The 25,227-nt window shown below is 32.6% G+C and overlaps 2 protein-coding genes across 2 annotated transcripts; both read left to right on the forward strand.

Moving 5' to 3' along the window:
• The first annotated feature begins 3,254 nt into the window (after nt 1–3,254).
• LOC113398399 (zinc finger protein GLI1-like) lies at nt 3,255–10,050 on the forward strand. The gene is made up of 6 exons (XM_026637134.2): nt 3,255–3,375; nt 3,892–5,001; nt 5,690–5,788; nt 7,121–7,239; nt 8,268–8,429; nt 9,801–10,050. The coding sequence occupies exons 2-6, from the start codon at nt 4,044–4,046 to the stop codon at nt 10,032–10,034; spliced, it is 1,572 nt and encodes a 523-aa protein (XP_026492919.2). The 5' UTR covers nt 3,255–3,375; nt 3,892–4,043; the 3' UTR covers nt 10,035–10,050.
• Nucleotides 10,051–14,063: 4,013 nt separating this feature from the next.
• On the forward strand, nt 14,064–20,689 carry LOC113398393 (vitellogenin-like). Its single transcript, XM_026637120.2, has 7 exons — nt 14,064–14,187; nt 14,504–16,715; nt 16,828–17,041; nt 17,230–18,220; nt 18,343–19,227; nt 19,313–19,490; nt 19,574–20,689. The coding sequence occupies exons 1-7, from the start codon at nt 14,157–14,159 to the stop codon at nt 20,394–20,396; spliced, it is 5,334 nt and encodes a 1,777-aa protein (XP_026492905.2). The 5' UTR covers nt 14,064–14,156; the 3' UTR covers nt 20,397–20,689.
• Nucleotides 20,690–25,227: the final 4,538 nt, after the last annotated feature.

Consider the following 25,227-nt stretch of genomic DNA (forward strand, 5'->3'; position numbering starts at 1 on the left):
AAAAAAAACTGACATCGGGATGAAGACGTAACGAAGTCAACAGATATGTAAGTAAAAAAAAAAAAAAAATTAATAGACAATCCTTTTTTTCTTAGACACGTGTTTTAGTATTTAGTGGATACTTCTTAGGTAGGTAATTATTTTAAGGACGTCGTAAAGATTTATTCTACAAAAACTCGTTATGCTTTTGTGAGGATTCGTAATAAATCTGAAAGGACGAAATTGTTAGGGGATGGTAATTTTATTACATTTTGTTAGTTTCGGTTTTACTTGTTGACTGACTATCACTAACTTAATTATAACTACCACTAAACAGTAATGATTTGTATTTTAGTGATCTAGTGTAATTTCGGGTACAAACAATTGAAGTTTCTATATTTCCCGCCAATGGGCAACCACAATGGGCGGGAAAACGCACACACTACTAACACTGTATGTGTTAATAGTGTGTGGGTTTCCTCAGCTTTCCTACATTAAATAAAGTATCTTCGCGTTGTTGAAAAATATCTTCCAAATTATGAATAATTAAAAATATATAAAAACAAATTCAGCTATAAATCAAACATTTAATTTATTTAAAAATGGTGTATCAAAACTTTATAATTTCTATAATAGGTTAGTATTTCTTACAATTTTCATATAGTCCCTGGGGGATTATATGAAAATATTTTTTTTATCAATAAAAACGGCTGTATAAAAAAAATTTGAATGCACTTAAAAATGAAAATAATTTTAAAAAGGTAAGGACGCTAAAGTCCCGAATTAAAATATAATAAACAAATAGCATAGGATATGTAACATTATATTACAGCGATATAATATAGCCTATTCCAATCGAAGAACGAATTAATATAAAGAAACCTTAGATTTACGTATTCCATGCAATTTGCTAATATTGTTCCCTACTGACAGATCTTGATTAATATGTCTTTATTTATAATACAACACTGCTCCACTTAAATACTTATATCCAATTCAATTTTCCTCCCAAATTTCCGACAACAGCTTCGTCGATCAAAACACAATTTGTTCGAAAATCCGTAATGAATATCATAGATAATGCAAGCTCTCGACCAATGTTGTCGCGTCAATTCGATATTAAATGTCCTATCCGATCTGTAGGTCTCCTATGCACGTCCTTTATGACCCCGTCGACAGACTTACTGCCGACAACTCAACAGGCAAACAGACAACACACACCGACCCCGCCGGCGGGGTGGAGGTCCCTTATTCTTACCGACTCGTCGACGCCTCGGCGTACGATGATGGATGCACACGTCATTCCTCTCTCCCGTCGACGACGGCGTCCTAAGCCGAGGTCCGGCCTCACAGGAGGCACCGTTAGGACGCGCGTATTCTGAGCCCTTCAGTGCGTTCTCAACGTCAAAAGTTGAGTAGTTTATCTCGCCTACCCCGCCCGGTGACGCTGTAGAGGCCATTAGGGCCAACAGCAATACACAATTTGAAAAAAAAAAACAATATGAAATGTTGTTAATTTGAGTTTTGTCTTCTTTTGGTTTGATTAGACATGCGTCCGATATAAATTGACCGTTTTACTGAAGGCGCGAATTTCAGACGAATTTTGAACTTAGAATACTAACTCGTATGAATTTTTTTTTTTATATAAATATTTTTGTTTTTTTTTTAACTTAATTATGAATAAGCTCAATGCCTCCATAAATATGGTTCATTGAATTTAAATTCAACAAGGAGGTATGTGTATATTAATATCTTGCTACAAATTTAAGCAGTTCTTATTACACATCAATATTACGGACATAAACATTTTGTTTTTCATCAAAAACATATTCCCTCTCTTATTTAGGCAAGCGTTTGAAATCACAACCTAGATTTTCAAAAAATAAAATCCATTGTCGTTAACGTTGACATACAAATGGGTACGGCTTAATTCCAAAATCGAACCGAATCAATCGAACGAAGTGACTATGGCATCTTTACGCGACCAGTTCACTGTTAATCTATTACAGACTTAACTGCGTAGATAAGTTAAAATATATAAACAACAGCTATAAATTAAGCGAGCGGTATGTATCCAGATTGGAATGCATTAGTGATGCTTAGAAATATGAAATGTTTATATTAACGCCTTAAACTAAACTTTAAACGAACAAAGCAATGTCGTCTTCGTACGTCCAATTGACTGATAAAACCGAAACAGAGAAACATTTTTTTTATGAATAATTATTGTATATTTAGCAGTAAGACCGTGATACGACGATAGGGTAAGTATTCATGAAGGATTTATAAATATATATACCTTTATTATTAATCAAGAATTAACAAAGAGAATACCAGTTCCTTTTTGGTAGAAGGAACAATCGAAATATTTATTCAATTGTAGTTTAACATAATATAGCAAATATGTTATATAACATTACTTTAAAAGATATTACAATGTACACAATTTTTAGTTCAAGTGTCTCGCGCCACTTGTGGGGAAAATCTCTCTACATGAAAAAGTACGTACTTCTATAGTCTAACCACAAGAGGATAAAAGACAAATAAACAATATTTGATACCGAATTGTCTCTATATCATTGGTCGAGAGCTCGAATAATCTATGATATTTACTATGGACTTCCGAAAAAATGACCTTTTTAACGTGTCGTAGTATCTTAGTAGAAGTCTATTAATCTCATACAGAATACCAATATCCAAATTTATATAAGTGTACGCCCGTCCCGACTTCGTATGGAATTTTATTTACTTCCCGATTGCGGCGCCCCCTACCGGGTCCAAGCTTAACTAAGATATTACCACCCTTGTGGCTTACAACAATACTAAGTAGTGTTTTTAAGTGGTAGAATGAGTTTACCTTACCTTTTACAAAATCAAATCAAAATTAAACTAACCGATTCCAATAATGGGATTAATAATTGTATTAGCTCGGACATAATAAACTACTTCGTATAAGTAACAAGTGACTAAAAAAACTTTACGTGTGTCATGCGTGAAATAGGCAAAAAAATATTAAAAGCCAATTAAATGAAAAATGAATAACTGAACCCGAATAGTATATTATGGCGCCAAAAGACAGTAAATATGTTCAAGCATGTTTTGCGGCTAGTTACCAACATTGCTGTACAATTTTAATCCGTATTCCAATGACATAAAGAAAGTTTCTATGGTGATCGAATCGATATTTTATGGTGGTTGTTGTAAACACATGTGTAGTTTCAGTGAAGTTTTTTCGCTATCCAGGCAGCTCCCGTGTTATTCCCAATGAATAGCCCAATCAGTGCGGTCGTGTAACCCTTCGTGAGTGCACAGATAATATTAGGACAAGTGTCATTTTGACAGCGCGCCATTTTGTGATTTTTGAATTGGAAAATTTTAAGTGTTTTTCTATTTGTGGTAAGTTTAATTATATTTATTTTCGTGTCTATAATTTGTTTTTAGAACTTTCTATTTTATTTTAATCAACCAATTTTCTATATTTATCCTTTAATAAATATTTAAAAAACCAATATTAGTTTCAAATTGTATGTTTGGTTAACTATTATTATGACCAAATTCATTTGAATGAAACCAAGACGAAAAAAAAAACATTTTCTATTTCACTTGGTTTTTCTTTTTATTTACTTTTTCTTTTTGCTTAAATTTACTTTTAGTAATTCGTTATATCCTTATTTTATGTGAATATATAATTAAATACATTGAAAACATTTTTCTTTCAAAATTGTTATGTACATAGATAAGAAAATTAATTTACAACATAAAAGTATATACTACAAAAACTAAGCAACGTACTTATAATAAAACTACCGACACTGAAAAAAAACGCTTCCTCAGTTTCAATATAAGGTGGCCAAGAAGAACACGTGTTGCGAAATTCGTAATAACAATAGTAATTAATTTTATAATTCGCAGATGCGCGGGCCACGCGAGATGTTGCTCGGAGAAAGTTTATTTTTATAATAATAGCAAACCATATGCGGCGAACCGAGTACACGCCACATGTCAATTACATCCACCTCGATAGTGGGATTACTGAACTTTATTAGGCGAATGAACTTAAAACCATGGCTGATTATGATCTCATACCTTGCTATGACGACGATGAACTCTTTCAAGAAAGAAATGATAACGTCACAGACCTACACGCGTACTACATGTCTCAGTTTAACTTAGAACTAGAAAACGGTAAGACAAAACAAAAAAATGATAGCTTTAAATACGGAGTCGAGGAAAGTTTCGATTTCAAAGTATTGAATAATTGGAGTAACACAGATAATAATAAAACTGACTTCGAAATAGTAGACGAAGTTATAGAGAATAATATAACTGATCAAAACATCAAAGAGGTTTTATTAGATTTGGATAGTATAGAATTTGACGATGGCAGTTTTAAATCAGATTCAGTTGACGACAATAAAAAAGTTAATTCTAATTATGAACCGAATAACGATTACATTGATGATGAATCATTGATTGACGAACTTTGTAGAGAGGATGGGGAATCGTGTCGGTTAACGCCAGATGCATTTAATGATGATTATTTAAAGACAAGTAATGAAAATTTATTGCCATCAATAGAGACTGCATTTGCGAAACGTTATTGCTATAATAATTCAGACAATGCTGATGAATACAATTTACAACAGAACGTTTATGACGAGAACACGAAACAAACCGCAATTAATAATACACAAGCTGTAAGCAGTCTTGAACATTACAGTTATCCAAATAACATACTGTATAATTTGGATAGCGAAAAGAAGTACATCTTACCTGATACACCAACAAGTTGTACGGAATTCAACTTTGATAGAAATACGAGGAAAATTTCTATATGTGATTCCATAGAGAGTGATGTACAAAGTGCAGGGTACTATGATGAAAACTCTGAGAATTTTGATGAGGACGAACTTTTTATTAATCTAGACGATTTCGGTTTGACATTCGAAAGAGATGAAGCAACCAATTTCGATAAGGGAGTCAGTGAAAATGAGAGAAGATCAGAGAAGGAAAAAGTACAAGGTGAGTAATGAATCGTTAAGCAGCTTCTTTGACGCATTAAGAATAAAATTTGAAGTTCAAGTTACCGCTTAATTTTTATAGTTTTATATATTTATAATACATGTTATAATTTTTTGGTCCATCATAGTGTTTTGTAATAATGGTAAAAAATTTACCTTTTTTTCATATTAATTTATATTTCTTTGCTTTTATTAATTAACACAAATAAGTCATTTAATTTGTGGAAGTAGGTATGATTGAGTTTCTTTTCCGTTAATTACAAAGTATTTTTCTGTAGAATCTAGATTCCGAGCTAATAGTAAATTTATACTTAATTTAATGTTGTTAAATAATAATTCAAGTGCTTGTATAATATTATCACAAAATTAATTTCTATTGATTACGAATCATATATAACGATTTGTTTCGAAATTAAAATAATTGGTAACAATAAATTAGACCCGTCCGCTTCGTTAGCTACAAATCCGTCCAACTATTCAAGTGTGATTGACTATCGAACAGATATATCGCTTTTATAATATAAGTAAAACACACTGTGATACATCAATCAGTAACTATTTTTAATTATATAAACGAAGTCCTTGCATCTGCTGAAAATTGTAATTTAAAAAATAATATTCTGTTCCCTTTGAAAGTCGCCGATGCATTAAGTAAAGAATAAATCAATTTATCATTGTTTATGTTTTAGGTGAAAGGGTATGTTTATGGGAGCACTGTTTTGAAAGATATCCGAATCAAAACACGCTCGTGGAACACATTGAAAGAGCCCACGTTAACACTTACAAAGGTAAGTTTGAAATGTTTACATTCTCTTGTAAACATTAGACTAAACATATATCAAGTTCTTGAAACCATATTTAATTAAGCCGATCGTCTTTTTTATTCTCCTTTTTCTTCTTCTAATAAATAATTATCTTCTTTTCGTTGGTATATTAATCATTTGATTGAGATGAAATTTTGGGGAGTACCGCGTTCATCTACGAAGGTTTCCAAGCCCTAAAAAATAGATTGTTATACATTATATAAACCACAAATAATATGTGATAAAAATAAATTGCTTGTTTTAGTATTGTTGTAATAGAAGCTTGTGAAAATAACAAAATTAGAAAAAAAATAATCTTAATAGTGATCATTATGGTGATAGTCTTATTAAGAAATATCTTGTATATCTTGCGTAATGGTGGTTTTGGATAAAGAAAGAAAATATTATTTTCAGAAAAAAAAGCTTATAAATTTAATAAATAATAATAAAATAATTATGAATACTATTTCGTTAAATCGCATTGGAAAAAAAACGTTTATCTAAATTTCCAAAAAGTACTATTTTGGTGCTTCAGCATTTCTTCCGTTCCAATGACGATATAGTCTAGACCTTGGGAAGATTACAAAAATAGGATCTCTTAAATCACCACAACTACATCAGTGTCATGAATCATTCAACACAATCATATTGCACATTTAAAGATGACACAACCTTACTAAGAATAGTATTTTTATATGGAATTATTTTTTTAATGTACAGTGATTAAATTATACTGAAATTCCATTGAAGTCTGAGTAACAAACTTATAAAAATTTAACTGAATTGGATTTCATTTGAAAAAGAGAATAACTATTCCTTTTACTTCTGTTTCTTCTCGATATATTCTTTATCCTCAACATCTTAATCCTGTAACATGATTATTTAAAAGCTATAAGAGATGGAATACAAAATATTATTAACAAAAAATAAAAAAAATAGTAGCAATGATCCATTTTAAGGAATCACTAATATTGGTATTTAATAGTTCCTTAAAAGGTTTTGGAGTGATCGAAGCTGAAGCTTAAAGTTTGTACTAGGAGTAGGGACTGCGAATACGATAAAAAAAAACCACTAAGGTTTTTTTAAGCCATGTTAGTATTCTTTTTTTGGGGTGGGTGGGTGATGCTTATTTTTTATTTTTATCATATAAATTAAATACGAGAAGTATTTTATATTATGCGAATAATTGTATGTGTTTGTTGTTGTATCATAATCGTATACCCAAAAAAAACTTTTGTATTTGTTGCTATCATTAAATAATCATGTTCTTGTCTTACGTTGCCTGGTATACAATTTGTAATAAAAAACAATTTTCAGGTGACGAATTCAGCTGCCTGTGGCGAGACTGCGCCCGCGCAAGACGTCCCTTCAACGCGCGCTACAAGTTACTCATACACATGCGCGTGCACTCCGGACACAAGCCGAATAGATGTCATGTTAGTTGAATTACTCATTTCATTTGATTTTTTATTTGAAATAAATAGATGGATGGATTGTGTGAAAGATGTTGTGGCTGGAAAGAATGTTACTTGTGAGATGACGTCAGATAGGGAAGTATGGAAGAAGAAGACATGCTTCGCCGACCCCGAGTAAATTGGGATAAGGGAAGGAGGATGATGATGATTTGATTTTTTATTTCATAATTTCCGAAGTCTTAAATCATAATAACAAAACAAATTTAGTCTGATATATAGTTCTCTCTTTTATTTATCATTTACGATTTTCATCACCTCTTACTAAAACTGGTTATCCTTATTAATTTACTAAAATTTACCGAGTCGTATCTGAGACGTATATTTTTCTAGTACGATAGAAATTTCTTAATATAAGGGGTGAGCTCCAATTAACGATAGGTGGCTGTACCAAAATGAATACAGCTTGCTGTTCTTTGCTGGTTCTAAAATCTTGGAATTTTAATGGTTTCATTCAATTCTTCATCATCCATACTAATATTATAAATGCAAAAGTAGCTCTGTAAGTCTGTCTGTCTCGCTTTCACGCCCAAACTACTGGACCGATTTAAATGAAATTTGGTACACAAATAGTCTAGAAACTGAGAAACATAGACATAGGACTACTTTGTAATTGGAAAAAATGCTGTAAAGGGTTGAAAAGGGGTTGTAAGTTGTTGAAAGTATTGTCATTTTTAGAACTAGACGCATAAAACTTATATTTTACGCTGTTAAGTGTACAGCGTAAATTAACATATCATGACACCCACTAAGGACGGAACTTTGGAAATTCTACCCCTAAAGGAGTGAAATAGGGGTTGAACGTTTGTATGGAAGTCCGTTATTTTAAAGTTAGAAGCACGAAACTTAAAGAGGTCTTACATTAACAGCTAGTATATATATATATTTGATCAAGCAATTTTGATCAAATATTTGAAGAGTTTCTAACATCCCAGAATACATAAGGACCGTAAAAATTGTGACCAAAATTAACCTTCTTCAAATTATTCTAGCACCCTGGCTGTGGCAAGGCGTTCTCCCGTTTGGAGAACCTGAAGATCCATGTTCGCTCTCACACTGGGGAGCGTCCCTACGCCTGTCCCGCGCCGCACTGTAGAAAAGCCTTCTCCAACTCATCAGATAGGGCAAAGCATCAACGAACACATTTTAACGCTGTAAGTTTTTTTTGTAATATTGATTTATTTTATTCCTAAAAACTGAAGTGTTATACATTAGGGTTTTTATAGAAAAACTCATATATATACGATGTATGTATGTGCATTCTATTGGTGTCTGTATTTCCTAAGCATTACGAGCATCTTCAAGGCATAAGTGAAAATATATTATACAGACAAGGATGTTCTACCTTAGATTACATCAAATATTTACCATCAGCCTCGAGTAATATATATAATAGATACAAGGCCGCAGATCCTGGTTCTAACCCTGGTTTGAACATATGAAAGTTGTTGGATTTTCCGTCGAAAATTAAATTAATAAACCCACAGTTCCGTGAAAGCTAGTTAAGCCTTGGACATGACTTTCTGACGTGACGTGACGTGATAAAACAGAGAGTGTATATGTGTTTGTGCACACATTTGTGCATTATAAAGTCCTATAGTTAGCTAGACAGAGAGACCATCGAGACCGAAATTAGTCAGCAATACCCACCAATATTTATAATGCGTACGCCTGTAATCAATAAAAAAATTCAATGAATGAAAGCATGCGACCCAGAATTGCTCATTAGTTTAGATAACACTAACCACTATGTTATTGGGCGTTATCTAAGCTTATTAGCAATACAGCGCCACTATGTTGAGAATATTATTACATCAGCTATTTATATATATTTAAGAGAATGAACATAGCAAAGCATCGTGATGTACGTAAAAGTCTGAGTATTTAACTCATGAATATATCAAAGATGCTTATTGTAAACGATGTTATTACGATCATAGACACAGAAGGTCATAAGATATTCAAAATTCGATACAAAAGAACCAGGTGCACGTATCTACAAAATTACTTTTAATTGGTCTCCACCTTATCAGTAAATTTCGAAATAGAAATTGATAAATCGCTTTTGATGCGAAATCAGAACAGTAGTAGTATTTCCATTAAAATTGGGAACATGTTTAATGTTGTGCCTATTCCCTGCCTATTTTAGTTAAAATATAATTCTTATATAAAATATTTCTTATATTTAAATATCGGTTTGGCTCGTGATTTCGTCTAGTTAGTTAGGATCCATATAACGTTGATTTTGTGTAATACCCGTGTTCTTTTAGAGCGTCCAATATATTTATTCAGTAGAAGGTTAGATTAAGGTATACACCAACTTTTTCTTTATCTCTTCAAGGAAATATATAAACCTCACCAAACTTTTTCTCATTCTGTAAAGTACGTAACTTATATTAGACTGATATTGATTTTATGATAACCGTATTAACAAACAGTCATAATGTGATGCGAATTTGGACTTCTTCTTTTCGCAATGAAAAACAAAATTACAGGAATTATAAAAATCTTTTTCTCTATCTCAGAGACCCTACGCTTGTGGCGCGGCCGGTTGTGGTAAGCGCTACACCGACCCTTCATCATTGAGGAAGCACGTAAAATCACACCCTCACATCACTCAAGTTCCCCGCACATGCGCACCGCCGCCCAGAACCATCAGACGGACGGAGGAACAGCTAGTACCAAGTTCGCCAGCTAAGTTGACAACATTGAGATGTATTAGAGATAAGCTAACTGTGCCAAGATTACAAAAGTTGTAGACTTTTTTAATGTTACGTAAAATATTTTGGATACATTTTTGGTGAAGAGCATTGTAATAATACAAATGTTTCAAAAATGTAATTCGTTTTCTAAGTAGGCGTGAAAAAATGATGACCAAAGAAATTTCCTTTCAAATAATTGTAAAATCTTAGATAATAATTGTAAAAAAATATATTTGATATTGTGTAAAATTATAAAACCAAGCTCAATTAAAGACTGGTTTGAAACTGAAAGCTCAAATAGCGTAATTTTTATAAGTAGTTAAAAGCAAGGTTGTGTCTAACACATCTTTGCTGTTCAGGTTACGAGATCGAATAATATTAGGTTAAGATTTGAACACCAGTTGCAAAGAATAACATTATAAAACAATTGAGTTCTGAAATAATAAATTGACGGTAATTTTCCAGAGCTGGACAAAGTCTCTGCCAAGCCTACCAATTGTAATTTACTTCCGTATTTACTAGCCAAACGCTTTTGCTCAATCACGTAAAAATGGCTGAACGATTTGGAATGGGCTAGCTTGTATAGCGTTTAAATCCATATGTTAATTCCATTAGTCCATGCCAACCTTTTATTTACGACAAACTTAATGATGAATTAATTGTTTTTAAAGTTATTTTATTTTGCATCTGGATTTAGACTATATATTTTTATACTATTTTACATAAATATTTTTCGTGTTTAACACATATAAAAGACATGTGGTTTAATAATTTGTATTAATAGATATAATAAATTATAGACGTTCTTCCAGTAACACCTATTTTTGCTCAAATAGATAAGTAAACAAACTATCGATATAAGTAGGTAATTAAGTTATTAATATAAGTTTAATCAGCTCTTGCTTCAAATAACAACGTATTACTTAATTAGGTTTAATTTCTACATTGCCTGTTATAGTAGAATTCCATGAAGGCAGTGGTCGATTTACAAAATTGAATTGTTGAGTAAACCTAAGCCTTTAAGGGTCTGCAATTTTAGGGTTGATGTTTGCATTCGAGACAGAACGTACAAAAAATTATGTAATGATTTCGGATGTCTTCATGGTTGATACTTCTCTTTCATTTAGGTTTCAATTGGATGCTGAATCATTGACATTATTGTAGATGTAAGAACCACGAATATTCAAACAGATTGTATTATCTGAAAACGTGCAAATTTGCTACTGAATGAGGCTCCCGAGCATACCTATCGATTATTCCAACTGAAAAAGCCTGTTTGGATATTTTTGTATGATGAGTTATGAGTGTCAGGGGAATGAGTGACGAAGGCTGGACAAAACTGGTTATAATTTTTATCAATTCGCCATCTTTGGATTCAAACTGCCAATCGAAAATAATGGCGTGGACAAGACAGTGATAAGCCTATCAAGTGACTAGATCAGATCATAAAGATTATCATATAGATTAGGTCTACGTAATTATTTTTAATAAATATTTTTTTTACTGAAAATGTTTGTTTTTATTAATATAAAGGTGTATTATAATTAAAGGCGGTACTTCACTTGGCTGGTGTTGTCGCTCAATTGGATCGAATATTTGGAGTATTCGCAAATATTACACACACATGCACAGATCTGCAAAAATATTTGCTTATTTACAAAACAATGAACACGAAAGTCATGTGTCAGACGGTCTTAAATAATTATCTTATTTCATGTGCAAGATGCAAGAGGACGTAAATACGTATTTGTCCTATTTGTGCAAATATAATGGAAATATGTCGTTCGCATATCGTTGCGTTTGGACGATTAATAAACGAACACGCTGCGCCAAGTGCAGTTCCGCCATAAAACAGATAAATGTACAAATATTGGATGCTTTCCAAAGAATCTCTTTGTTAGTGTATTTTATAAGATCATTTCCACGTAAGATCTCCTCTTTTGCTCACTAAGTTTTTATTCTAATTCTAAGTTACTATAAGACAGCAGCTGTCAACTTTATTGATCAGTTTTTAAATAAAATATTTTTATTATAAGATTTTGGTTTTTTTTTTTCAATGTCATATACTAACCTAACCTAATCTATCGACTTGCATTGAATGCTAATTACAGAGACATCAATAGCTGACAACGCCAGGTGTGTGTGTCCAATTTTCATATGCTTGACATACAAGCATCTTGTGTTCAGAATAGAAGGAGAACAATACTATTGAAACCTGTATGTGTAAGATAAAAATCTGCCAAATATGTATTCATAATTGATAGTAGGTACTTTTTGGAGAACCGTGAAAAATTTTGCTCCAAAACTTCACAAAATTTCGGACGAACTTCAGTACAATATAAAACATTTAAAAGTTTTGGTATTCTTTATTTTACTTAAAGAAAAATTGTCAAAGTGTATTAAACTATACTTCAACTATATATTTAAATCTAGAGACATAACAGTTATCTTATTAATCTACTGATGGTACCCCGCGTGAACATGCCTTACATTTTTGACTTCACAACTGATGACGTAGTCAAAAACTCTTCAAGCTTATTGGATATAATTAATTTTGATAGTACGTTTGATAGACTAATAAAAAATGTTAGTATTCTTTAATTTAATTTTGTAGAGCTATTTTGTGTAGTTTGTTTTTATGGTTTTCTGCAAGCTCGTCTGGCTAGGTACCCGCTCACCATATATTCTACTGCCAAACAGTAATACTTAGTTTGTTTCTACTATCTGTACCTCGCCAAGACATACTTGTCACATGAAGATGGAAGAATCTTTGTTCACTTTATCTCAACGAAAACTATCAAGTGGTTTTCGCGTGTTAATATTTTATTTTGATTTTAATTATATTTCTACAGAAGCACGACTTGTACAGACTGCTAATGATTTGTTTTAACACAAAGTTATAATGTTGATGCAATAATCTTTAATAAATAAAATGAATTATTGACAATATATAATCAAATCAAATCGAAATGCAGCGTAGAAGTAAAATATCAGCAAATAATTACACACAGGTATTGAGTATATGTTTGTTAAAAAAAAAATCTGTAAAATAATTAGAAACTGTAATCTTTTGTAGTTAGTGCTGAATACGAATTTCGTACGGATCAACATTATATACATCGGAAATAAAGTAAATAATTTATTATATAAAAATAAGTAATTTATTATAAGGTCGATGCGACGTCAAATATGTCATGTTCTTAGTGCATGTAATTACTCTGGCTGTATGTAATTACGCTTGATGTCATATCCAGGAACTCGACAATCCTGGGCCGGAGAGAATTACACCCGGGCATATAAGTTTAATCCGCGTAAAATTTTACGGTTTGGCTGTACCACAGAGACGCTTCCTACGTTATTAGAAAGCGTGCGTCTTAACCGATGATTTCGGGTTCAAACCCAGGCAAGCACCACTGAATTTTCATGTGCTTAATTTGTGTTTATAATTCATCTCGTGCTCGGCGGTGAAGGAAAACATCGTGAGGAAACCTGCATGCGTCTAATTTCAACGAAATTCTGCCACATGTGTATTCCACCAACTCGCATTGGAGCCGTGTGGTGGAATAAGCTCCAAACCTTCTCCTCAAAAGGAGAGGAGGCCTTAGCCCAGCAGTGGGAAATTTACAGGCTGCTAATGTATGTAATACTTATATCACATATATTTTACATAAGTATATATGTACATCGTAAATGTACTTATATTATAATGTACGAATGTGAATACTTAATTAAATATATTAAATTAACAATTATCATAGGCAAACATCATAGAAATGATTACTTGAAACCTGTACCTATATAATAATTTAAAAAGAAATATATTACAAAATACTGACAATTAATCAAATCAAAATATTATTTATTCGATATAGTTGCCAAAAGCATTTCCGATATTATATTATATCAGTGTAAACTTCAACGATTTAACAGTAAAAATTAATACGTCTTCAGACAAAGTTGACCCTAAAGGATCAAATCTAATTCAATTTGTCATCAATAAATACTGCTATCGCTAGCCAACAACATGGAATTACATTGTAACTATCTCTTAACAATCAAGGGTCAGAACTTACACGCGCAAATTGGAAATATATAAGGTACTGGAAAATGCTCCGGGGACAGAAGTGATCTTCTCTGTCAATAGTAAACACCTTGGATTGGATTGGTTCGTTCGTCAATATGAAGATCTGGGTCCTAGCGGCCGTTATTGGTAAGTTTAATTTACTAATTAATAATTTTAACTTAGAAGATTTTTATATATTTTTTAATAATTTTAATGCAAATTATAAGTATTTAATATATAAATGTGTCTCATACACATTGAAGGAAAAAATATTTTTTTTATACGAAGCCTTATAATGTTAAAAAGAAATTATAGGAATCCATTTTTTTATTTGTAAATAAATAATAATAACAAGGTTTTTATTGTGTTTTACTCTTATTAAATACTACTATTATATTCTGTAGCTAATAATTTCACTTGGAGAAAATATTCAAGAATTGTACACAAAGTTTTTTTTTTCTAGTGGCCGTGTCTTCAGGCCGCCTCACCAAACAAAACAATGAAGAAGAAACATCTCAATGGCTCTGGGAAGCTGGTAAACTATACCGTTATGATGTCGAAACACATACTCTGGCATACCAAACGGAAGGCGCTAGTACTGGAAACTCCTTTAAAGCCCGCTTTACTGTTCGTGTAAAGGCCCCTGGACATCTTCAGGCTAAATTGGAAAATGCGAAAAATGCTCAAGTTCATCAAGAGCTAAGCCGCCATGAACCAATGCCGGAAGATCTCAAATACCAGCCCGTTCCGAACTTTGACAAGCCTTTCGAAATCTATTATGCTGGTGGTAGAGTGCTCTCACTTAGTCTACCATCGTCAGTTTCCCTTGCTCAAGAGAATATTTTGAAGGGTCTTATAGGTGCTCTTCAAGTAGATCTGTCTACCTATCGTAATGTTCATAGTTCCCATGACACTTATGACAAGGAAAGTCAACAGGGCTTGTTCAGGAAAATGGAGACTGACGTCACTGGCGATTGCGAGACTCTCTACACCGCATCTCCAGCTCCTCCCGAGTGGAGACGTGAACTCCCAGCATTTACTTCTGAGGAAGATCCCATTGAAATCACAAAAAGTAAAAGCTATGGTCACTGCCATCATAGAGTTGATTATCACTTTGGTGTACCCGAAGGTGCTGAGTGGACCGGTACGGCACACAGACCCAGAAAGGAACAGTTTATAAACCGAGCTACAGTTTCGAGAATACTTGTTGGTAAAAATGGTCCCATCTATAAGGCCGAGACTACCAGTACTGTTAACGTGCACCCTCATCTATTTGGCAAACAAAAGGCTGAAGTACACAGTAAAGTTACTTTCCAATTAGTTTCGTACGAACAAGACTCAGAGGCTGAGTGGCCGCCATCTGAAGGTAATCGTGAAATACCTAACCTTCTGTACTCTTTGAACTCAAAACCAAGAGAAATTAATGAGGATAGTTCATCGTCTTCGTCATCCCACGAATCGTCTGAGCAACAAAGCAACAGTAACAAATACTCCCGTTATCGTCGCTCAGTGAAGCCGAAACCGGTTGTATCTATCAATAAATTGATTATTAAAAATCGCAAGGATATCTCAGGTTCCTCAAGTTCTAGCGAATCCGCTTCTGCCTACGTTAATGACGATATTCCTAACAACAATGAACCTGCATATGCAGCTATGTATATGAATCCTCAGCCTCATGGTGATAAGAAGCAAAACCCAATGAACGCTCAGAAGCTTGTACAAGAGATTGCACAACAATTACAGAGCCCTAACAATATGCCAAAATCAGATTTCCTTTCCAAATTCAATATCCTCGTTCGCGTTATTGCTTCTATGAGCTACGGTCAACTCAGTCAAACAAGTCGCAGCATTGAAATCGCCAAGTCTAGCAATGATAATATTAAATTAGACATGTGGATGATCTACAGAGACGCAGTGACACAAGCTGGTACCTCTCCAGCGTTCCAACAAATCAAAACCTGGATTGAAAATAAAAAAATTGAAGGAGAAGAAGCAGCTGAAGTGGTTGCTGTTCTCGCTAGATCTCTGCGTTACCCAACCAAAGAAACAATGACTCAGTTCTTTGAACTTGCTATGAGTCCAGAAGTGATCCATCAGACCTACCTCAATAGCACAGCCATAATTGCTGCCACCAAATTTATTAACATGGGACAAGTGAACAACGAAACTTCTCACCGTTACTATCCCTCACATATGTACGGTCGTATGGCACGTAAACACGACAGTTTTGTTGTAGATGAAGTCCTTCCCCGTCTTAGCGCAGCCTTGAAACTGGCTGTTGAACAAGGTGACAGTCATAAATCGCAAGTTTACGTTAAAGCTATTGGTAATCTCGGTCACCGTGCTATCTTGGATGTTTACGCGCCTTATCTTGAAGGTAAAACTAAAGTATCAACTTATCTTAGAACGCAGATTGTTGAAAACCTACGAGCTTTGGCTAGACAAAGAGATAGCCATGTGCGGACTGTATTATTCAGTATTTTAAGAAACACTGCTGAACCTCATGAAGTAAGAGTAGCTGCTATCCAAAATATATTCAGGAGTCGTCCATCAAATGCTATGATGCAAGTGATGGCACAAATGACAAAAGCAGATCCAAGTAAGCATATACGTGCTGCCCTTAAGTCTGCGATTCTATCGGCTGCTGAACTTAAACACTCCTACTTCTCTGACCTGTAAGTATAGCTTGAGTTATAATTGTAAACAATAATAACACGAAAGTAAAAATAAACAAACTCACTTGTTTCGTTAGTTTAAATATGTCATAAATAAATATGTATATTTTAGAGCAACAACAGCTGCAGCTGTGAAAGATATGGTAACAGATGAAAATTTCGGCATGCAAGACTCAAAACATAACTACTTGCAATACCCTAACAAAGAGAATGAGTATGATAAGAAACATGTTCACTCGACAATTGGTAGCAAAACTACGTTACTGCCTAAGACCTTCTATTATTCGTGGACAGATAGAATAAGAGGCTGGGATGAGGAAAATACGGTAAGTGTTTTAATTTTAGAAAAACTATTATTCATTAAACACACATGTCAAGTTAAAAGTTCTATTTTATGTATTCCGGGTAAAAAAAATACTCAAACCTCGCAAACGTAGGCGCTAATATGATGACCCTTGTATTTTATATGTATACCTTTTTATTATGAAATTAACAATTTAAATATTTTTTACAGTTGTATGTCTCTACTTCCAATAGACAAAAGACGACTAATCTTTTCTTAGATGAATTTTATGATAGAACTCAACAAAGCCGCGATCCTAAAACACACAAATATTCTGCCCAAAAGATAGCGGAAATTCTAAATATTGAAAATGATGACGATGAGCACTTGGAAGCGTCACTCTATTTGGACTTCATGAACCAACAACGATTTTTCGCTTTCACACAAAATGATATTAAAGACTTTGGTGTTCGGTTTGGCGAATATTTATCAAACTTGCCTAATGGTATTACCGGTCACTACACAAAAGTTGTAAATATGAACCAAGTATCAGTGATGTTCCCCGTAGCTGCTGGTGTTCCTTTCATTTTCAAATACAAAGAACCAACCCTAGTCCATATTCAAACAAGTAGTTCTGGAAAGTACAACCTCATGGACGGAGATCATTACAAATTTGAAATGTCCCTGGACAAAGACATCGTAGTTACTTATGCTGCAAATCAAGACGGATCTGTTGGTTTCCTTGACCCTCTTTCAAATCAATATCCTAGTGTGGGCTTGATAGCAAAATTCCAATTAAATATTCCTGTTAAGAGTCACTTGGAGTTTAAGAATGGAGAGTTAAAAGTGAGGCTGGCGCCCAAGGAACCAGAACAAGATACTACAATTGTTCATTATAGTGTATGGCCATATACCGCTAATCAGAAGAAAGACAGCTCGGTAACCGTGTCACAGGACCCTACCACAAAAGTAATCACAAGACCTAATAAAGTATGGGCAATTGATTACAAATTCGGTCAGCAAATCGGATCACCATTCCAAATTCAAGGGTATTCCTACTCTAAGGACTATAGAAACATTGGAAGCTTCTTTACCTCCAACTATTATCTCTCTAACATATATAATTTATTAAAACAAAAAGATAACGCTCAAACTCATTTCAACTTAAAGTACCTCGGAAAACAGGCTAAGAGTAAAGCGGTTACTTTTACAGCGGTTTATGGTAAGCATTTATATAATTTGTCCGTTAATTTTTGTTAATATTTGTTTATAAACGCTCAATTTGAATAATTATAAAAAATAATATTTAGTTAAGTATTTACAATTTTATCAACAAATTTACAGATGCTTTTTACAACCAAAAGAACAATGTTCAGATGGAACCAGTTGCCTTAGATGTTAATGATGTGGCCCCTAACAGTCCATCGCGACGAGAAGAGTTAGCGAAACGAGTTATCTCAGGAATCAAATCAGCAAAGGCTCGAGTATTGGACCTTAGCGCTCAATTTGAGTCTTCGGAGAAATTGGAATATGCCGCAACAGTCGCCATTGGGTACAGTGATGTTGACCCTAAGACACAATTTGGCGTTTTCACCGGAAGAAATTCAGACCAATATGGACCTGGCCACGTTAATGTTTTCGGCATCATTACTAAGCCATCTTCGATATCTCCAATGAACTTCTTAGAAGCTCTTAATAGTGAACTAAAAATGGACATTGAAGCGGACATTCGTTACAATCAAAAAGAAAACATCCACATTAAGGGCACTTCTGAAAGATCGAAGAAATACACTGAAGAACTACAAAATCATCATTTGGGGAGGGAATGTAAACATGAGATTGAAAATGGTAACAACTATCAGCAGAGTTGTCACGAGGCGATTATAATGGCTCAAGCTCCCAATAGCCTCAAGCTTTCTTTTACTTATAAAGACATAAATCCAGTCTCTAGAAATTTCTTCAACCAAGTATTCAGAATCGCTGAACGTTACAGTATGTGGCAATTAGAAATGAATCCTCAGAAGGTTAATCCCGAAGGTAAAATTGATGTGACTGTAGACGCTTCATATTTATCGCATACTTGGAACTTTGCTTTGAATTCTCGCCAAGGTGAAATTCGTCTAAGAAACGTACCTCTTCCTATGGCTGCTCCAGGAGCATTGTCCATTTATAAACCAATTACGTCATACGAGCGTGTATATAATCATTACAGCAAAAATCAATACCAACGTGAGTATATATTAATACCACTATAAAATTTCTATAATTACTATAAATCACTAAGAAAAAAAAATTCAACTTAATCACTTTACAGCATACTGCGCCGTTGATGGTAACAAAGTAAAGACCTTCAGTGACCGTAGTTATGACTACACATTGACTCGCTCATGGCATGTAGTGCTACTAGATAATAGGCCAGGAGGAAACGAGAAATTGGTAGTTTTGGCAAGGCGGCCCAGCGAAAACAAGCAGGAAATGTACATCTCTTTCAGGTATTGTATCCTTAATACGTTAATAAATTCATTCGTACTACATTATTATTCATTTATTTACCTTATATTATTCTCTCCAACAGATCTCGCGGCGGCAAAGAGTTAGAAATCGAAGTGAAACCAGCTCCAGCAGGCCAAAAGAATTACGTTGTGCAAGTGAAGACAAATGCTAAAAAGATATCCGAGGGAGAGGAAACTACTTATTGGGATGACGTTGATGAAATTCCAATCCTGGAGTACTACACTGAGGAAAATGGTGTTTTAATAATGAAAATCAGCGTTAACTATCTCCGGGTAATGTACGATGGTTCAAGACTTGTAGTATTTGCAAACAGTAACCGCGACACCAACAGAGGTATCTGTGGATACATGAACGGAGAGGCTCGTGACGATTATCTTTCACCAAATGGCTTAATTGACCAACCAGAATACTACGCAGCTTCTTATGCCCTGATTGAAGCAGATAGCGACCCCAAAGAAAAGGAATTAAATGCTCAAGCTAAGAAAATCGCTTATCAGCCGAAACAAAAATATACAACAATTCTACGTTCCGATGAAGAATGGCAGAGAAACATGCGTCTAACGTCAAACGAGGAGTGGGGTTCTCAAATAATTTACAGAGCGAGAAACTATCTAAAGAACAAGGAGCCTTGTGATTTGAGGCCCCAAGTCCAGTATTATGAGAACCATGGTGAGATCTGTATAACAACGTCCGCCTTACCTGCCTGCCAATCACACTGCACTGGCGATGATTACAATGTTCAAGCAGCTCAGGTTGTTTGTCGGACTAAGCTTGATCAGCAATTCCGTGCATACAGGGACCAAATCCGTCAAGGTCAGAACCCGAAAGTCAATGGTGTTCCTCAGATAACTCAATACAGAGTTCCTGGATCTTGCAAGGCTTAAATTAAATTTCGATTATTACTTTAACTTTACAGTAGACAAAATGGCTTGAAAAATGGAAATATGTACGTTACTTAGGTATTTATTAATATAGTATCTATATTTTTATTTTGACGGTATTGTATATATTTATGAACAAAAATTAGGTATATTATTTATAACAATATGTATATCTTTATGTATCTATAATTGATTATTTCTTATAGTATTATTATAAGATTAGAATAGAAATAAGAAGCAATGTTAAAAATAACAAAAAAAAATGCTAATAAATAATTAAATAGCAATATGAATTATTATGTGTTTTTTCTTATTTACTAAATTTCATTTCACTTACAAAAAATTATGAGAAAATAAAACATTACAAAATCAATAATAATGTCTTGATTTAATAATACTGCTTTGTTATAATAATTATTTAGGTAAATCAATCAATAATTTTCCAAATATTTTCATAATTTTTACAAGTAATAACTTTATATAATTAAAGTCAGTATAATTTCATAGACACCAAAGCCCAAACGCCAATACCGCATCGCTTGATAATAGCATAACAGCTCACAGCTGTTTGTCAGTTTCGATTTCGAATTCGGCTTACTTGCATAGTTATTGAATACTGTTTATTTAAATAACATAAAATAAAATATAGTGTTATAATAATAAGTAAAACAAACAAATGTCGTCTGTCTTGTGCTGTGATAAGTTAAAAATTTGTTAAAGGTTTTGTAAGGCTAGACTTTGATTTTCAAATCTCATCGTCCTGTGTAAGTACTTCAAGTGATTTTTTAAAATAAGAACACAGATTTTTTTTATATATTTATCCGATGTGCGAAAATGCGTATTTATGTTTTGTTTTTTTAAATATAATTAATCTTATTTTAAAAACAAATATATCAAAACTTGTTCTTAAAACTCATAACCCTGCTGCAAAAAAATCAATGATTTTAATTTTTACTTACTCGATATTGACTGAGATAAAGAATACAAAAGGCAATATTTTAAAAAGTTAATATTTTTAAGGCTGTATGTATTTTTTATCTGTTAAATATTATATAAAATGTAATTTGCAATTCTTCATCGATGTAGAAAATTCATATAAAAATACGGTTTATTAATATACTAGATTGATCATTTTTAACTAGATTCATTCACTGATTAAAATGAAATCCATTGTGTATTTTATATTAAAGTACTAACTGCTCATCCAAACTTGGCTCGGTTATATTCTGATTCGGAGATTCTGTCATACATGATTTTGCTAATATTGATTGTACTGTGAAGGTATATAGCCTTACACGATAAATGGGCTATCTAAAACTGAAATCATTTCGGACCAGTAGTGCTTGAGATTAGCGTTCAGTCAAACAAAAGAAATCTTTATAACATTAATATAAATTAGCCTTCTCTTCATTTTTCATAATTTGTAAACTAAGTATTTGGGTAATAAGACAAAAACTTCAAATGTTAGATGGGTACAAAAGATCTTAACGGGGAGGCCTTAGCTCTTCTAACCAACTCTGGAAAAGAGGCAGTAGGTTATATTTGCCAGATCTTAAAAACCGAATACCCAAATGGACCAGCAAGTTCAGCTGGAAATTTGTGTGAAAAGGCCAAATACACTTAATTATTAAGACATCTGTGTCATATAATATTGGGATAATATTTCTTATGTAACATATTTTTGATCATTTGTCAGAAACTTAACAGAAAATTTTCCTTTAAAATTGTATTGTAAAACTCTGACAATGTCTAATTTGCCCGTACATGAACCTAACTAAGTCCCACTACATTCAAAATTCATTGCAATCCTACCTGTGGTATAGGTATATAATTCATGTAAAACACATTACTCTTACATTAAGGATTATATTATATAATTAGATCAATAAAAGTGTATGTATTTAAATAATTTAAGTTTAAATTACTACTTTTAGTATCATAAGTATATTTATACATTAACCTATTATACATTAGACATCTATTTATTTTTGAATATGAATAAATATTCTGCATCAAGTAAATTTGTCGGGTAAGAAAACTTGTAGCATTAAAAATGCATTGAACCTACCTTTTTGCCAATATGTTCTTCATAACATGCAATTAAAGATTTTAATTAATCCTTAACAAATTTACTCTACAAAATATCTTTCAATTGAGGCCCTTTTATAAAGCCAATATAAAACAAATGGCAATAGGTTTTAGAGTGAATCAAGTCAATAACCCTAGGCCCTACTTTTCCATATGATAAGGATAAAACAACACCCCCATTCTTCCCTGATTCATAAGTGAAACGATATTTGGAATATAGTGAAATTTAATACATACTCATAGTGGGTTCCAAATAAGGAGCCCAGATTAATACTAACAATTTATTCCCGTGGTATTTATTGTATTTATATTAAAAAAACAAACATAAATACTAAGGTAAAGTAGCGATAACAATATTATGAATCATAAAATACAAGTTTGTAAATATATAGCTGATTTTAATAATTACCAAAGAATTTAAGTTTTTGAAACAATAATTCAACAATAATTGCATATATTCTTTGTAAAGCTTTAAAAAAGCTGAGAAAGATATTAATAAAAGCTTAGTATCATTCACAATAGTTGTTATATAGTTATGGAAGCTGGACTTTGTGTAAACCCATTGGATGGATGACATCCACTTATAGTACGAGATCCAGCTGCAGAATCAGTGTACCCATTAAGTGTATGCTAAAAACCAAATTTTTACACATATTTATGATTAGGAGAATTTATATCTACCAGGTTGCCTATCAAAATGTGGCCGCTAGTATTTTTAATTAAATTATTAATAATTATTATTCCGGGTTTTTGTAAATAGCAACAATAGCTTGATTTTTTTTTTTAACGAATCAATTAATATTATTATAAATAGATTCTAACTTTAAATTTAGAATATTGACATGACCAGGGTGAATTTTATTTTCTAATATTCGATACATAATCTACTTCATGAAAGCGAGTTTTGCGCCTGTGGTATTATGTTAGCAATATCATTACTTTACGATAATAGTATTAAAGCTTAAGGCGCTAAGAATATACGATCTTTATAATTTAAACGATTGTAATCCTAAAATCAAATGAAGTGACATTTAATCGTTCCACGATCATTACAATTAGGTTTTCTTCTAACGTTCATAACTAACATACATGATAAAGGTACAAAGTACATAAATTCTCTATTGAATTGTTCGTTTCTATAATGAACTTAAACATAACAAACTATAAATAAGATATATATATATAAATATAATTATAGAAAAAAATATAGTTATTAATAATCCGTGAAGATGGCATTTATTACTTCAGACACAATGGAAATATCAGTCAAGTTGTATTAATTTAATTGTATTTTAGTAAAATACACATGTAAATTAATTGTTGGAAGAGAATAACTGCTGAGTTTCTTGCTGGGTTTTCTCATTCTGCACAGATTTATAGGATATAAAGTTTTACAATTAATAGCTTCATAGATTCAAATAATTTGAAAAAAATACATTGGTAAAGAAGGCATATTATTCGATTCGAGATTATATAGATGATAAAAAGCGTGGAGTTAATGCTTTTTGACTTCCAGGCAGGAACATAACATACATATATAATTGTATTTAACTACATGACTGTATTTTTAGATGTTGAATAAGAGTAACTACTGAGTTTCTTGCTGGTTCTTCTCGGTAGAATCTACATTCCGAACTCGTGGTAGCTTTACTTTAAATTGTTTGTTAAATGACGATTCAAAAGTGCTTGTAAAAGTCTACTCGAATAAAGTATACTTATTTTGATTTGATTTGATTTGAATATAATCGTATAAAGTGATAACTTATACAAATTCTATGAACTGTTTCATAATCAAAGATGAATTTCAAGATGAAACTTATTTATATTTATTTATATCTGTACTGAAAGTCATCATCTTTATTTAATATAGAAAAGTTTAACTCGCTTACTGATTGCCAAAAATCTACTACTGGTTAGGAAATCAACACTCGAGAAGAACCGGCGAAGGAAACTCAGTGGGATTTGTTCTTTGTTAGCTAATATTTTATTACTCCTGTTATTACAATATTCTATACGAAAAATTTGTAAAGCGAAGTTTCGCGCAGAATTAGAAAATGTAAGTGCAAAAATTATAACTCAAATATTTTAATCAATTATTTATACGATTTTTTTGCTATAAATTATTTTTCTATATCACTAGAAGTAACATATATAAGTATTCAAATAACAAAATAAAAACCACAACATGTTTGATTTACTCAAATCTCTTTTGAGTTATACTCAGATACACTCAGAGTTTGTATTTGCGATGCTAAATCAACTATCCGATTGTGTTGAAACTTTACTGAGTTCTACGTTCGCCTCCGAAAGTGCCTTATCAAAAAGAAAACAAAATGTTGTATGCTCGTTCAATATAAGCTTTTTATTTAGATCCTATTAATTCGACTCAATTGATAACCGAATTGTTATTCAAGTCCAGTTTCACTCATAGATTCCGATTTTAGAATTATTAGCGCTGCTCTGTACACGTCCATGCTGAATGATTGGCGAAGCCACACTAAAACCAGGTGTATGGACTGCAGTACAGTTCAATCGAATATGGTGAGTTTTCGGATTGCGAAATATAGTGCGTAATACATAATATATCGATGTTTTGTTATTTGTGTAGGTATATATTATTTGCTGACATTTGATTAAATATTGACGTCACTTATTGTGAAGGTGTGTCTTTTATTGTTTTCCTTAATAATTCCTGAATAAGTGGTTTTGGAAAATACGTAATCGACAAATAATTTGAAGGAAAATA

Source organism: Vanessa tameamea, chromosome 26 (assembly GCF_037043105.1).
Source record: "Vanessa tameamea isolate UH-Manoa-2023 chromosome 26, ilVanTame1 primary haplotype, whole genome shotgun sequence".
In the NCBI taxonomy this organism is placed as follows: domain Eukaryota; kingdom Metazoa; phylum Arthropoda; class Insecta; order Lepidoptera; family Nymphalidae; genus Vanessa; species Vanessa tameamea.

Bases quoted from the DNA above. Each gene is read 5' to 3' on its own strand.
- LOC113398399 (XM_026637134.2), top strand. From the start codon at position 4,044: ATGGCTGATTATGATCTCATACCTTGCTATGACGACGATGAACTCTTT. The intron at 5,002-5,689 runs GTGAGTAATGAA...TTTATGTTTTAG, and splicing joins AGAGAAGGAAAAAGTACAAG to GTGAAAGGGTATGTTTATGG. The intron at 8,430-9,800 runs GTAAGTTTTTTT...TCTCTATCTCAG, and splicing joins AACGAACACATTTTAACGCT to AGACCCTACGCTTGTGGCGC.
- LOC113398393 (XM_026637120.2), top strand. From the start codon at position 14,157: ATGAAGATCTGGGTCCTAGCGGCCGTTATTG. The intron at 14,188-14,503 runs GTAAGTTTAATT...TTTTTTTTCTAG, and splicing joins GGTCCTAGCGGCCGTTATTG to TGGCCGTGTCTTCAGGCCGC. The intron at 18,221-18,342 runs GTAAGCATTTAT...ACAAATTTACAG, and splicing joins TACTTTTACAGCGGTTTATG to ATGCTTTTTACAACCAAAAG.